The 16,722-nt window shown below is 44.0% G+C and overlaps 1 protein-coding gene across 1 annotated transcript in view; it reads left to right on the top strand.

Annotated features, from left to right (window-relative positions):
• Positions 1 to 1,516: 1,516 nt before the first annotated feature.
• Positions 1,517 to 16,722, top strand: part of BRIP1 (BRCA1 interacting DNA helicase 1) — a 670,966-nt gene continuing 655,760 nt past the window's right edge. The window contains exons 1-2 of the mRNA XM_073615255.1: positions 1,517 to 1,630; positions 9,843 to 9,941. Coding sequence (XP_073471356.1) covers positions 9,849 to 9,941 — 93 coding nt within the window. The 5' untranslated portion in view covers positions 1,517 to 1,630; positions 9,843 to 9,848. The remainder of the gene's footprint in view (positions 1,631 to 9,842; positions 9,942 to 16,722) is intronic.

Here is a 16,722-nt window from a genome sequence, read left to right as displayed (position 1 = left end):
GAGATCCCTTGTTAAACAGGTGGATGTGCATTACGGACAACGTCCATGTGAAACTAGCCTAATGTCATTATATAAAAAGCTTTGCTTCCAACGATGGTAGATGTGTATGGTAGATGGCAGTATGGTAGATGTGATATAACTCCATGGCAGTGGCGGCCAATCCATTAGGGGCACTGCCCCCCTAATCCATGCGCCCGGCCCCTAATCTACACAGTTGCCAGTCCAATGGATTTCAATGTTTTTTTTTTAAGCACTTGATTAGAGCCCGAGGCTCTATTTGGCTTAAAAAAAGCCACTCAGTTGTGTGACAATAGTGAATTAATATTTGCTATTGTCTTCCTGCTTCTCCTCCCAGCCAATCAGAGAGTATAAGCAATCGTACGGACCGGGAGCAGGGAGGGAGGCACTGAGGAGATGCAGGGGGAAGCTGCCAAAGCTGCCCACGACCTGGATGGGGTAAGTACGGGGCTGATGGACGTGCGAGCGACAGGGGCAGGGGATAGTACCGACCGATCGACAGGGGGTGGGAGTCAACCTTTTGCCCCCCCCCCCCCCCCAAAAAAAATAGCACCAGTCGCCACTGCTCCAATCTGGGGAGATTTAGGCTACTTCCACACTGAGGTGGTTTTCAGGCTCCTGAAAACCGCTTCCCATTCATGTGACTTTTCACACTGGGGTGGTGTGATTGCGGGACATTACTAAAAGTCCTGAAAGCAGCATCTTTGGGACGGGTTGGGAACGCTGTATTTAGTGCTCCCAAAACGCCCTGCCCATGGCTTTTAAAACGCAGCAAAATGGGACTTTACCATTTCTTTTTATTGGTAAAAATCGCCCCGCTAGCGGCCGAAAAGTGCCGCTAAAACGAGCGGCGCTTTAGCGTATCAGTGTGAAAGTAGCCTTACTAAAACTGGAGCACACAATCTGGTGCAGCTGTGCATGGTAGCCAATAAGGATGAGCTCCGGTGTGTTCGCAGAGCCCGCCAGGAAGTCGGCGCTGCGCTAATCAAAAGCAGTGAGACATTTCCCGATCTCTGCAGCCACGCTTCGGAACAATGTCTCACTGCTTGTGATTAGCGCAGCGCAGTGCCGGCTTCCTGGTGGGCTCTGCACGTGGGCTGTGCGAACACGCCGGAGCTCATCCTTAGTATCCAATCAGCTTCTAACTTCAGCTTGTTCAATTTTGACAATAGAACCTGGAAGCTGATTGGTTACTATGCAGAGCTGCACCAGTTTTAATAAACCTTTCCCCTAGGACTATCTTCTCCACACATGATTGTACCCCACATGCACCTACCCCCCTCCTGTTTCCATCAGGTTGTTTCCTGTTCTTCATATTAAAAAAAAAATATGAACATAATCGCTTAACTTCACAAAACGTTACACTGTAACATAGAAGAGACAACAGACTGCTAGTTAGCTCTACCAATAACTCCCGCCGACCAATCAGAGCTCGTCTCTCACACTTCACCACCGGCAATGAATAAACACACCGATTGGTCCACTGCAATGATACGTTGTATTGGCTGTGAGCTGGAGGGAAGGCGGGGCGGAATAGACCCGGGAAGAATTGTGCTGCTGTGTGGTTCCCGGATGTAAGCTGTGAGCACGGGGCGGTATATGATCAGTGGTGGTAGGTATGACACTTCGGTTCTCCTAGGGTTAACTGTCCATAGCAACGTTCAGCCTGCATGTGTCCCTAATAAACCCAACCATGGAGAGGCGTACAGTTACTGAATAGTCTGCTGTGTGTGGTATATAGTCCTATCCCATACAGGATACCTTAAAGGGCCCATTCACATCTATTGTCATAGTGCATATTCATGGTGTCTGCTGGGCATTGTTGAAGCCTTAGGCATTTCACATCTATTGTCATAATGCATATTAATGTGGTGTGGTGGCGTTCATATCCAATGGCTTTGTAAAAAATTACGCATACGGAAAAAAAAGAGAACCTGTAACGATTACGAATTGGGAGGTGTTTTTTCTTTTCTACTTGTTCAAGCCAATAAACGCACCAAAACGGTCTGTTGTACGCGGTCTGCGTCCAGGGGAATCCGTTCATTTTCTTCCACACGTTTACACTAGCACTGGTGTGTACTGCTGTATCCTGTAGTTGGTTTGTACAGGCAGAGCGTATGTAACACCATGTGCCTCCCAGGCCCCAAAATACGTTGTACAGCGTGGGGGTTGGGTCAGATGATAGGACTGAGGAAACGCTTTTCTAGGTGCACATGCATAAATGGCGCGTGTCACTTGGGAGCCGATGCACGTGCCCGTTAACAGAGCAGGACCGTGGATCTGTGTGTGTAAACACACAGATCCACGTCCTGTTAGGTGAGAGGAGACCGATCTGTGTTCCCAGTACAGAGGAACACCGATCGGTCTCCTCCCCTTGTGAGTCCCCTCCCCCTACAGTTAGAATCACTCCCTAGGTAACACCGTTAACCCCTTGATCGACCCCTACTGTTAACCCCTTTACTTCCAGTGACATTTATACAGTAATCAATGCATTTGTATAGCACTGATCGCTGTATAAATGTGAATGGTCCGAAAATGGTGTCAAACATGTCCGATATGTCCGCTGCAATGTCGCAGTCACGATAAAAATCGCAGCTTGCCGCCATTACTGGTAAAAAAAAATAATAAAAATGCCATAAAACCATCCCATATTTTGTAGACGCTATACCTTTTGCGCAAACCAATCAATATACGCTTATTGCGATTTTTTTTTTTTTTTTTTTTTTTTTTTTTAAATACCAAAAATATGTAGAAGAATACATATCATCCTAAACTGAGGAAAGTTTTTTTTTTTTTTAAACTGGGATATTTATTATAGCAAAAAGTAAAAAATATTGTGTTTTTTTTTCCAAACGTGTTGCTCTTCTTTTGTTTATAGCGCAAAAAATAAAAACCGCAGAGGTGATCAAATACCACCACCACCAATGCTAAAAATTTCATATGGGTACAATGTTGTATGACCGCGCTATTGTCATTCAAAGTGCGACAGCACTGAAAACTGAAAATTGGCTTGGGCAGGAAGGGGGTGAAAATGCCCGGTATTGAAGTGGTTAAAACGCATGTCAATGCATGAGCGTTTTTGTGCACTTTTTGTGGTGTGATTGGCCCATAAAACCGCAAAATGACTTCCTGAACAAGCATGGTTTTGGTAAAAATCAGTACTATAGGTAGGTACAATTAAACAGCCACCATATAAATATAATTGGTGCAATAAGCAATATATTAACGTAAAATCAATATATAATGTAATTAGCCTACTGATAGGCTTAACGTGATTGCTGCCCACACCACTTACATTGTATCCACATGTGACTCTCAATATATCAAACAAAACAAAATATAGTGTAGCGCAACCAAGTCCAAATATAACAAAATTCCACCGTTGTACAACTTTCAGTGACAGTTCATACATTTTCAGTGACCACCACCTCTAGCTTAGAATGCCTGCTCACCAAAAGTTGACCCCACTACAGAGTAAGGATGAGCTCAGGCATGTGCTCAAACGGCACGTGCAGAGCCCGCCAGGAAGTCGGCACTGCACAGCGCTATTCACAGGCAGTGAGACATTTCCCGATCTCTGCAGCCGCGCATCGGGACAATGTCTCACTGCCTGTGATTAGCGCTTCCCTGTGTCGACTTCCTTGCGGGCTCTGCACGTGCTGTTTGTGCACATGTCTGAGCTCATCCTTACTACAGAGTCGCACACGCCAGTGATTATATCTCTCAGGATGCCTTGGGAAAACAACTCCTCCTCCTGGTGTTCCTGGACAAGACAGATCTCCCGGGTTCTCACTATGTAGACCCCACTGCAGAGTCGCACACGCTAATGGCCCGTACACACGATCCGAATATCGTACAGATCGTACAACCTTTTTCGCTTAATAGTCGCAAGTAGAAATTGAATAGGTAAATAAAGTCACGAAAATTCTCGTACGACAGAATAAAAAATCGGAAGTGATGTCATGTGTTGTGATGTATTTGTATTGTATTTTCGGATGACAACTATACTGACTAAACGAAAATCGTACGAGGAAAATTTTCGTGCTTGTCCGGTCGAATAATATCAGATGAACTGTTGTGATTGGCTCTCGAAAGTAGTGTACTCACAATACGAACATTGTACGATTCTTCCTCGGACTACAGTTTTCGAACAATATTCAGATCATGTGTACGGGCCATTAGTGTAATATCTCTCAGGATTTTTCAGGAACACAAATCCTCATCACAGTGCACGTAGACAGCTCAGACCTCCTCCCGGGATCTCATTCAGTCATGTGTGGCGATATAAAACAAAGGCAAACCATAGTGCTCTCTGCTAATAACATTTATTAAAACTGTAACTTAGGAATAAAATACATGCATGTCATCAACCATGATGTGAACGGAAACTGGGACAGTCTCTCACTCTATATCATGGTGAAAAATCTATTTCTGGTTCAACTTTAACATTTTTACCACCATGCTTCACACTTGGTATGAGGTTTTTCTCCTGAAATTCTGTCTTTGGTTTTGTGGCAAGCACGTATTGTTACTGTTGCTAGACAGCTCTATTTGATTTATCAGTCCACAGCACATTGTTTTAGAATGCCTGGTCTTTGCCTATACTGTATGTTCAGTGGAACTAATGTTCTTTTTTGACATCAAATTTTATTTTTCCTGGCATGCCTTATATGAAGGTTACATTTGTGCAATCTCTTTCTGATTGTAGATGCATGCAGTTCAACACCAACTGTTCCAACTGAGTTGCCTGCAGTTTTTACAATTAAATGGTCAGCTCTTTGCCAAAATGAGCTAGGCCAGCCAATCCCAAATAAATTAATAATCATTTAACTGCTTCCCATCCGTATGTCCTCAACATCAGCCTCTTGTGCACGGCTCCTAGAGTGCGGAGCAAGAAGCACGGTGACCCCTGTGTCCCTTGGACACACCAGATCACATGACTAGGTACAGGACAAATGAAACTGGTCCTGTACAATGTGGTCGCTGTGTCCAATCACAGCGATTACAAATGTAAATAAAGGATGCATGGTGAACCCATAAGTTTTCTCCCCTCAGACAGACATCGTCAGTGATTGGAGAGAGAACTGTGAGCCTGGGTTCACATGTGTGCGAACACAGACATCGTGTGTGATTTGCACCCGCACTGCGGTGAGAATCACACGCGATGTCTGCACAATGCGAGTTCAGCCATACAGTTGTATGGCTGAACTCGTATTAGATTTGCAGAAAAATAGTGCAGGGACTTTTTTTTTCCCCCGCACTGGAATTGGATTGCATGGGTGTTATCACCCATGCGATCTGATTCCTATGCGATCTCACAGTTCGCACTGCGATCTGTGAACCGATCTGGGGATGTCATTAACATTGTAGTGACACCCACAGCGGTTCGCAGAGGGCAGTGTGAACTGCCTGCGGGAGAGAGATGCGATTTGGGATTCCAGCACTTGTTCCCGTATCGCATATGTGTGAACCTAGGCTCAGGGATTATTTTTTTTGTCATACAGTTTTTTTACACACAAACACCAGTGAAGCTAGCTTACAGTGTCCCTGATCACTAGCTCACCAGTGTAGTGTGAACCATGCAACCAGCCGCCTGTCACACCTGTCCCAGTGCAGCCAAGAACAGTACCTTTTCACTAGCGTCATGAGTTGGTGTCACTGGACTAGTGCCGCCAGTCAGTGTCTCTGATTGCAGTGATACCAGATCAGTATACGCCAGCACCAATGTCTTGATCACTGCCACACTGGTACCATTGTCAACAGAGCCATTGTCCTCGATTGCAATGACACCAGACCAGTATACATCAGCACCAGAGTCCTGATCACTGCCAAGCCAGTGTCCCTGATTGCAGTGATGCCAGCACCAGTGTCCTGATCACCGTCACACTGGCACAGTATCACCAGAACCTTGAACGCCAACGTCCTTCTGAATGTCAACAGAGTCAGTGAGGCCAGCAATCTTTTTCTGATTGCTAGTCATATCAGTGTCAGCAGAGCCATTCAAGCCAGCAACAGTCTTCTGATCACTGTCACACCAGTACAGTATCACCAGAGGAAAGGATCTCTACAAAAAGAACAACAGAAGGCAAGCATCAGCAGCACAGTACATCCTGGTGATGTGACAAGCACCAGCAGCACAACACACCCAAAGGAAAGGCCAAGTACAAATAGTGGGTGGCAAATTATTATTTAGCAGCAGCTATCATTCCCCCCCCCCCATTTACAGTGCAGCCGAGCATTCAGGTAAAAAAAATGAAACTTTTAGGGCTAGTTTACATTTGTTTCAAAACATGACTTCGGACACGCTTTGTTAAGGCTGGGTTCACACCTATGCACATTGGATGCAAGTTTCCCTGCATCCAATGCGCATAGCAGGAGAATGTGACCGACTTTCTATGGAGCTGGTTCACAAATTTCCAGGGCGGCTGCAGAGCTCACTTCACAGAAACGTCCCTGAAACGGAGAACAGGGAAGGACAGCGTTCCTGTGCGATCCGCGGCCGGTTTAGGTGTGAACCGAGCCTTAAGCCTTAAGGGTAAGGTCAAGAAAGAGTTAAAATCATATACATTGGTCCACAACTGAATTAAAAAAAAAATCTGTGAAAAACAAGTAAAAAAACTGAATTAGTGTAAGGGCTAGTTTACGCTTGCTTCAGCTTCAGCACACATTAACGGCTAGTTTACACTTGCTTCAAAACAAGACTTCGTACATGCTTTCTTAAAGCTCTCTGAACGCCAGTCAAAGCTCCTGTTACTAAAAAAAATGGTTAGCTTACAGTCCTATTTAGACCTTGCTTTTGCTTGGTGCTTTGATGAGGCTTTGGTGGGGCCTTGATGAGGCTTTGGTGGGGCCTTGATGAGGCTTTGGTGGGGCCTTGATGAGGCTTTGGTGGGGCTTTGATGAGGCTTTGGTGGGGCTTTGATGAGCCTTTTGTGAGATTCCGTGGGGCTTCGATGAGGCTTCAGTGGGGATTCATGCAAGCTTTGCCATAGACTTCTGATGGAGGCCTTTAAGATGTTTTGAAGCACGACTAAAGCGACACGGGGTATAATTTTTGAACCAAAGCAAAAGCAAGGTGTAAACAGGACTGTAGGCTAACCATTTTATTTAGTGATGGGGCCTTGACTGGCGTTCAGAGAGCTTTAACAAAGCGTGTCCGAAGCCTTGTTTTGAAGCAAGTGTAAACTAGCCATTAATGTGTTTTGAAGCCGAAGCAAGCGTAAACCAGCCCTTGGATCTGAAAAAAAGAATTGTTGCTCTACATAAAGATGGCCTAGGCTATAGGAAGATTGCCAAGACCCTGAAACTGAGCTACAGCATGGTGGCCAAGACCATACAGCGGTTTAAAAGGACAGGTTTCACTCAACAGGCCTCGTCATGGCCAACCAAAGAAGTTGCGTGAACGTGCTCATATCCAGAGGTTGTCTTTGGGAAAAAGACATATGAATGCTGCCAGCATTGCTGCAGAGGTTGAAGGGGTGGGGGGTCAGCCTGTCCGTTCTCAGACCATACAGCACACACTGCATCAAATTGGTCTGCATGGCTGTCGTTTCAGAAGGAAGCCTCTTCTAAAGATGATGCACAAGAAAGCCCGCAAACCGTTTGCTGAAGACAAGCAGACTAAGGACATGGATTACTGAAACCATGTCCTGTGGTCTGATGAGACCAAGATAAACTTATCTGGTTCAGGTGGTGTCAAGCGTGTGTGGTGGCAACCAGGTGAGGAGTACAAAGACAAGTGTGTCTTGCCTACAGTCAAGCATGGTGGTGGGAGTGTCATGGTCTGGGGCTGCATGAGTGCTGTTGCCACTGGGGAGCTACAGTTCATTGAGGGGACCATGAATGCCAACATATACTGAAGCAGAACATGATCCCCTCCCTTCAGAGACTGGGCCGCCGGGTAGTATTCCAACATGATAACGACCCTAAACACACCTCCAAGACGACCAATGCTTTGCTAAAGAAGCTGAGGGTAAAGGTGATAGACTGGCCAAGCATGTCTCCAGACCTAAACCCTATTGAGCATCTGTGGAGCATCCTCAAACGGAAGGTGGAGGAATGCAAGGTCTCTAACATCCACCAGCTCTGTGATGTCGTCATAGAGGAGTAGAAGAGGACTCCAGTGGCAACCTGTGAAGCTCTGGTGAACTCCATGCCCAAAAGGGTTAAGGCATTGCTAGAAAATAATGATGGCCACACAAAATGTTGACACTTTGGGCCCAATTTGGACATTTTTACTTAGGGGTGTACTCACTTTTGTTGCCAGCGGTTTTGACATTAATGGCTGTGTGTTGACTTATTTAGAGGGGGCAGCAAATTTACACGGTTATACAAGCTGTACACTCACTACTTTACATTGTAACAAAGTGTAATTTATTCAGTGTTGTCACATGAAAAGATATAATAAAATATTTACAAAAATGTGAGGGGTGTACTCACTGTTGTGAGATACTGTATATGTAATATATATATATATATATATCTGTAGGAAGTATTTAAATAAAGATTTAATATTTGCCTTTTTAAATTTTGTTAAAACATTTTATGGGGTGTACTTACTTTTCACATGACTGTGTGTCTTGGGATATGCGTCCACTTTAAACAAAAAAAATATTCAGCCCTGCCCAGTGACTTTTCCCTTGACAAACAGTATTGCAAAGGTATTTCTTCAACATTTGTAGTCCATAGGCTATCTTATTGGCCATAAAATCTATGGGCAGCTTAAAGCTGTCCTTTCATCCTATATTTTAGTGACTGGACTGTGGAGTACTGATGATTACAACCGATAAACTTAGTGTATCAAATTCAGAAAAGGCCTTTCAACCAAACTGGAAATGTTCTGTTTATACAGAGGTAAATCTGTGTCTGCCACTGCTTGTCATTGTTAGTGAAACACCAGCCTGTATTTGATCAGTATTGTACCCCATTAGACAGTTTAACTGTCTGCGTTTGCATCTGCCTGTGTTTTGTGCTTGAACCTTTTAAAAGTAGAACTATAGACCTGTTAAAAAAACAAAAGTGCTGTAGAACCTAATTTTAAATACATTTACTCTTACATCTTTGTCTTAGTACCCCTTGTGCAAAGTTCTACAAATACCTCTTGAACCTGCCAGTGATGTCTACCTAATTCAGCTGTGGGTGAGGGAACAATACTGCGCTGCGCCTGAATTCAGAGCAGCGTTGTCCCCATAATGTATGCGCAGCTTATAATCTAGATGAAAAGAGGGTTGGGGCTATCAGCATTGTCTCTGCTTATTTACAATAATGTTGCTTGTCAATCAGCACATGACCACACTTAGCCCTGTCCATTGTTTTTGAGGATTGACAGCACTGTCTGTGCTGCTGAAACCCTCCTACTGTGAGATAGTGTCTGAGAGTGGAAATGTGTGGGACCACATGTAAAGGAGGATTGGCTTAGGGAAGTTGAGATGTGTTTTTTTTTTTTTTTTTTTTTCCTTTGTGCATCATATAGTAACTGGCTATAGTACTTGTTTAGCCTGTATTATATTCTATATATAAACCCTCTGCCCTGCAACTAGCACTGCACCTGGGAGTTGATTAGTAGTATTCTGGACCGGAGAAAGCCTCGGCTGTGACAGATAGAAGTTTCTTTTTTTTTTATATTATACCCCTTCAGTTGCAAACAATTGCACATAGTCTTTCTGGCCACAAATGTACTGGCTGCTCTAAAGGTTGGGGAACTACTCAATACCATGTCAGAGTGCACATAGACAGATATTGTGGAAGTACTTATATCTTATATTTTAATTTATAAATATAACACTACAGCTATGTAAACATGTATTCTTCTGTTTTCCTTATAGAAAAAAATGTCTTCTGCGTGTTCTGAATATACAATTGGTGGAGTGAAAATTCTGTTCCCATGCAAAGCTTATCCATCCCAGCTTGCAATGATGAATTCGGTAAGTATCCTTTACGTTATTAGCTAAGTAGAATTTTTTTTCTGTCCATTGAGGGGCACAAGAAGCCTTACACCTTTGGATTATGCTGCCACTTACAAGAGGATGGGACACTGGCAACCAAAAGAATTGTAGGCGAACCCAGGATAACCCCTCCTACTGCCAGCATGCCTCCGTTTTTTTTAGTGTCCTAGGAGGATGGATATCAGCTCTTCTGTTGTAAAGGCTAATCTAATATTTTAGTAAAACTTTTTTTTCTTTTTCCTCAGCCTGACTTTTAGACAGTATCAAAGCCATACCCTGTTTGACTGGATGTTGTGAGGCTAGTTTGGAAGCGAATTTTGAGCACTAGGTCTCTCATGGGGCCTCTGGCATTGCTTCTGAGCTTGACCAGTCTCTGAAGACTCACTTAGAGAGTAAGCTATTCATTGAGAGCTCCCTTAATTTTATTGATCATTGGGCACCATTATTCCCTATTTTCTGCTGGTTGTACCACAGAAAGGGGTTAGTGCTCTGTACTGACCACTTATGCCATTTTCTGGGTGGTGTGTTGTTCGCGCTGCATGCTCTCTTTCCTGCCATACAGTGTCAAGGAAGAATCTTCCCTTTGTTGCTCCTACTTGCAAACCATGTTTCATTTGAATGACCTCTGACCCTCACCTGCTACCATCTGTCTATGGCCTTGCCACTCACCCTGAGCCTATGCGTTGCCTTACTGTACTGCACTTGAAACATGACTAATTCTAGACGGGGGAAGAAAGTCCTGCAGTCCTATTTATGTTCCCCATAAAACAGAACCTGCTTCTTGCTCCATTTCTTAGTGGCTCAGACAGATCATCATCAAAGCTATTGGTCTTACAGATTGGGTTCCACCCTACTAGCACACTGTACTAGATCTGTGGGTACTTCTTGGGCTTTTAGGCATTGGGTTACTGTTTCCCAGAATTGCAAGGTTGTCCCCTGGTCTTCTGTTTACAGGTTATTCAGGTTTTACCAGGTGAATGTTCAGGCATAAGGTCCTTCAGGTAGCTCTGAGCTGCAGGCCGTCCCCTGTTCTTTTTTTCTTTCTTTCTTTTTTTGGGGGAGAAGGGAAGGCTGTTAGGTTACTTCTACACTGAGGCACTTTACAGGCGAAATAGCACCTGTAAAGCGCCTCTGAAGCGCCTCTCCTCTCACTCCAGTGTGAAAGCCCGAGTGCTTTCACACTGGAGCGATACGCTGGCAGGATTCTAAAACAAGTCCTGCAAGCAGCATCTTTGAGGCGCTGTAGAAGTGGTGTATACACTGCTCCTACAGCGGCCCTGCCCATTGAAATCAATGGGCAGCGGCGCTTTGCGGGCGCTTTTAACCCTTTTTCGGCCGTTAGCGGGGGTTAAAAGCGCCCCGCTACTGGCCAAAAAGCGCCGCAAAAACTACGGTAAAGAGCCGATAAAAATATCGGCGCTTTCCCGCCGACGCCCGCCCGCCCCAGTGTGAAAGTGCCCTTTAATGTTTTGTTGCTGTTGCCCACCCCTCAGTTGAACTGCTTTTAGGACATTCCAACAGTTATTGCATTCCTGTGGGATTTTTGTTCTTACTGTAAAACCCTTTTGTGGAGTTCATTAAGGGATATGGATCACACCGCTCTGTGTCTATGATTAAGCTCTTGGTACTGCTTTTCCACAAAATGCAGGGACTCTGGGAGTGAAGGAGGTTATTATACTGGTCTGGCCACAATTTTTTGTTTGCATGTGTCCAAATCCACCTGTAGCTGGTAGTATACCCCAACAGTCTCTGAATTCCTTTTGTTGCTCCAAGAAATTGATTTTACAGCAAGTACAAAAATCCTATTTTCTAGCAGTGCAGTCAGATGTGGGAAAAACTGACTGAACACGCTGTTTAGCAACAGCTGGATCGATCCGAATGTGACCAAGTGCAAGTGCTATATGTAACTTGGTCTCTTAAAGGATTCAAAAAAAGTTTTAAAACTTTGTAGAATAAAGTTCAACTTACCCTAGTGTGTGGTGTTTGCATAAATCTATATAATTCTGAACTCTTCTGGTGTCTTTTTCATGTTTTGCCCAGTACTTCATTACTAAACAAAGAAAAAAGCAAAATCTTAGTAGCACCAGTTGCCAGTTCGAAATTTCAGCATACAAATTTCACATAACGTAAACCTTCCCTTTCATTAGAACCTAGCCCTAAGTTTCACTCTTAACCTAAACCAGGGTTTCTCAACCAGGGTTCCATGAGCAATTTCTGCCTCTCAGATAAGTTCCCACTGACACCATTGATCTTATTAGCTATCTGTAAAAGGGGAATTTTTCCCAATGATCACAAGTGTAAGGAGCATTCTTCCCACTGATCGTCACACTTATGTATCATGAGTTGAAGATAGTCATTTTTTGCAGGGGTTCCCTGAAACCAGAAAGTTTTTTTCAAGGGTTCCTCTGTGTTGAAAAGGTTAAGGAAGGCTGACCTAAACACTTGCTTTAAAGTGTATATCGCCTCAACATTTCATATTTCTGATATTTGTCTGTGTTACCATTTACTTTTATGAAAAAGTTTCCCGTTCTCTTTTGCATTTCTTCCTTTGTGAGCAATTACTAGTGATCTTGCTATTTATTTATGCTTCTTTGCATTCTACTTGGAGCTACAGGATGCTGTGCTCATGCATGGTCAGGATGATACTGCTCCCCCTCTGCCCCCTGCTGACATGTCCCATGTCCAGCTTTTCACTGGGAAGATCAGTGCGCTGCGGTTTCTCTACCTATGCTGACACTACCCCCCCAACCATCACAGTTTATTTCTGATTGCATTTTACATGTGGTTGCATATAAAAAAAGATATTTATAATGTGTGTGTGTGTATGTATGTGTGTGTGTGTGTGTGTGTGTGTGTATATGTATGTATGTACGTATGTATGTATGTGTATATATATATACACACACACACACACTACATTTCAAATTCTCAAAAAGTTGGGAGTCTGTGTATAAGCTACATAAAAACAGAATGCAATAATTTGCAAATCTCATAAACCCATATTTTATTCACAATAAAAAACTGAACATATCAGATGTTTAAACTGAGAAAATGTACAATTTTAAGGAAAAAATAAGGCAATTTTGAAATTGATGGCAGAAACAAAGTTGGAATAAGGCCATATTTACCATGGTGTATCATCCTCTCTTCTTTTAACAACACTCTACAACACTGTAAACCTCTAGGACCTGAGGAGAGCAGTTGCTGGAGTTTTGAGAGAGGAATGCTGTCTCATTCTTGCCTGATACAGGGTTCTAACTGCTCAACAGTTCTGGGTCTTCTTTGTCCTGTTTTTTTGTTTCAAGATGCGCTAAATATTTTCAATTGGTGAAAAGTCTGGACTGCAGGCAGGCAAGTTAAGCATCCAGACTATTCTACTATGAAGCCATGCTGTTGTCATAGATGCAGTATGCGGTTTAGCATTGTCCTGCTGAAAAAGACATCTGGGTGGGAGCATATGCTACCCTAAAATCTGATGGTGCCTTTTCAGATGTTCAAGCTGTCCATTCCATATGCACTAATGCACCATCAAATATGTAGGCTTTTGAACTAAAGACTGATAATAAGCCGAATGGTCCCTCTTCTCTTTAGTCTGGAGGACATCGCGCCCATGGTTGCCAAAAAGAATATCAAATTTTATTTTGTCTGACCACAGAACAGATTCCCAGTTTGCGACAGACCATTTTCAATGAGCTTTGGTCCAGAGAAGATGGCAGCATTTCTGGATTATGTTCAGATATGGCTTCTTCTTTGCATGATAGAGCTTTACCTTGCATAGCATTAGATAGCATGGCAAACTTTGTTCAGACAGTGATCTTTGCAAGTATCCCATGCAGTATTGTCCATCACAGAATCATGCCTGTTTTTAATGCAGTGCTAATTGAGGACCTTAAAATCACGGGCATCCTATATTGCATTTCTGTTTTGTCCCTTGTGCACAAAGATTTCTCCAGATTCTCTGAATCTTTTGACGGTATTCTGAACTGTAGATGATGATATATTTAACCACTTGCCGACTGGCTTGCGCAGATAAATACGTTGGCAGAATGGCTCTGCTGGGCGAAACCACGTATGGGTACGTTGTTTCCTTGAAGAGACGCCAGGGGGAGATCGCCCCCAGCTACCCGAGATCGCAGGCACGAGAGCCAGTATGGGGATTTGTGTGTGTGTGTGTGTGTGTATAAACACACAAATCCCTGTTCTGTCAGGGGAGAGGAGACATACCGTTTGTTCCTACTAAGTAGGAACAGCGATAGGTCTCCTCCTCCAGCCAGTCCTATCCCCATACAGTTAGAAACACTAACTAGTGAACACAGTTAACCCCTTGATCGTCCCCTAGTGTTAACCCCTTCTTTGCCAGTGACATTTACACAGTTATCGGTGCATTTTTATAGCACTGATCGCTGTATAAATGTCACTGGTCTCAAAAATGTGTCAACAGTGTAGTGCAGATCACCGCCATTACTAGTAACAAAAAAAATAATAATAAAAATCTTTCCCATAGTTTGTAGACGCTTTTGCGCAAACCAATCAATATACGCTTACTGCGATTTTTTAAAATGTATTTAATTTTTTTACCAACAATATGTAAAAGAATATATATTGGCCTAAACTGATGAAGAAATGTGTTTTTTAAAAACATTTTTGGGGATATTTATTATAGCTAAAAGTAAAAAATATTTTTTTTTGGTTCAAAATTGTCACTCTTCTTTTGTTTAAAGCGCAAAAAATAAAAACCGCAGAGGTGATCAAATACCACCAAAAGAAAGCTCTATTAGTGGGAAAAAAAGGACACAAATTTCGTTTGGGTACAGCATTGCATGACCGCGCAATTGTCAGTTAAAGCGTCACAGTGCCAAATTGTGATAAAGTGCTCTTGTCAGGAAGTGGGTAAAATCTTCCGGGGCTGAAGCGGTTAAAGTTTTTGCAATTTTATGTTGAATATTATGCTGGAATTTCCTGACAATTTTCAGAAGCAGCTTTTCACAGATTGGTGAACCTCTGCCTATCTTTACTTCTGTAACACTCTTGACTCTCTAAGATTCTCTTTTTTATACCCAATCATGTTACTGACCTGTTGCCAATTAACCTAATTAGTTGCAAAATGTTCTTCCAGCACTTCCTTGTTAGTACTATTTACTTTGCCAGCTTTTTTGTTGCCCTGTCCCAACTTTTTTGAAGATGTGTTGCTGCCATCAATTTCAAAATTATCCTATTTTTTTTTTTCTTAAAATGGTACATGTACTGGGCGGCACGGGCAGGCTGGATTAAATACCGGTTACCAGGTATCATGTGATCGCTATGATTGGTTATAGCGATCATATGATAACAATGTAAACAAACTATCATAAATGGATTTCTGGATTACTGTTGTGATCTGTGATTGGCCCACGGCAATCACATGGTACCTGGCTGCCAGCCAATCACAGATCACAACCATAAGCAAGCTGTTCATGATTGGTAACCAATTCATGACCGCTAAAACTACAGCTTATACAGTGATCATCACTGTATAAGCAAAAACAATGGAAAAAAACCCCAAAAATTCCCTGATCACACATGGAAGTGTGAGGACGCACCTGCAGGAGCTTTGCACAAGAACAGTCTGAGGATCACCCGTAGAACGGTCCAGACAAGCCATCTTCACATGCCCGGGGACCGCAAACACCTGCTGGCCACCGAGGAATGGAGGGGACCTGAAATTACCCACTATTTCCTGCGGAAGCACCACGATTCCTCGCCGGCCGTACGGACCAAGATAGCGCCGCCGCGAGTTCACCCGGGGAGTGCCGCAGCATCAAGTAAGAAAGGCACACAGGCGGGGGCCGCTGCTGCGGAGGAAGAGTTTCCTCCTCTCACTCACAGGGCGCACTTGCCTATACAGTTCCCTGCCATCCCATACACAGACTCGCAGCTAAGCACTGAAAATGCAGGGGGAACGAGTGGCCACACAGAGGGATCCCTAAGGGACATAGTCTCAGGTCTGCCTACTAAGCAAGGTCTACATGCAATGGCAGCCTCAATTGTGAACGCTCTCACACGGGAGCTGCACGATCTGCGACAGCAAGTTGACACGGTAGAGAAGAGGGTAATGGTTTTAGAATCCTCCACTACCACCACCGATGCCCGTATTACTAATCTAGAGACAGAGCACAGGGCCTTCCGCCGCCATCTTGTCGATGTCCAACTGCAGCTCGACGACGGCGAAAACAGGAGCAGGCGGAACAATCTGCACCTCCGAGGCATCCCTGAGGCCACCATGAGTACAGATCTCCACACCACTGTTGTAGCTATCCTGAACCATGTCCTGGGTAAGCCCCCTACCACTGACTTGGAACTAGATAGGGTCCACCGTGTACCGGGCCCCAGGGCCCCACCCTCAGCACCACGGGGCTCTGCCACCATGGATCTCGCACGTGATGTTCTCTGTAGGGTGCTCTTTTTTACCATTAAGGAAGAGATCCTACACTTGGCATGGGAAAGGGGCCAGATTAACTTTGATGGGGTCTCCATATGGATCTTCCCTGATATCTCCAGGCAAACCCGTGTCATGCGAGGACATCTGCGACCCCTTCTGGAGGTGATACGGGAAGCTGAAGCTACTTACGGCTGGAGCCATCCCTTCCACCTGATTGTGAGGAAGCAAGGATCGGAGTTTCATCTCCGCTCACCAGACCAACTCCCAGACCTGTTTAGTTTCATCGCCAAGCCGGCTGTCAGTGTCCCCAACTGGTTTGACACCAGGAGACACCTGGCCCAC

Source organism: Aquarana catesbeiana, linkage group LG02, assembly GCF_042186555.1.
Source record: "Aquarana catesbeiana isolate 2022-GZ linkage group LG02, ASM4218655v1, whole genome shotgun sequence".
Taxonomy (NCBI): Eukaryota; Metazoa; Chordata; class Amphibia; order Anura; family Ranidae; genus Aquarana; species Aquarana catesbeiana.
This window is presented reverse-complemented; position numbering and strand designations above follow the sequence as displayed.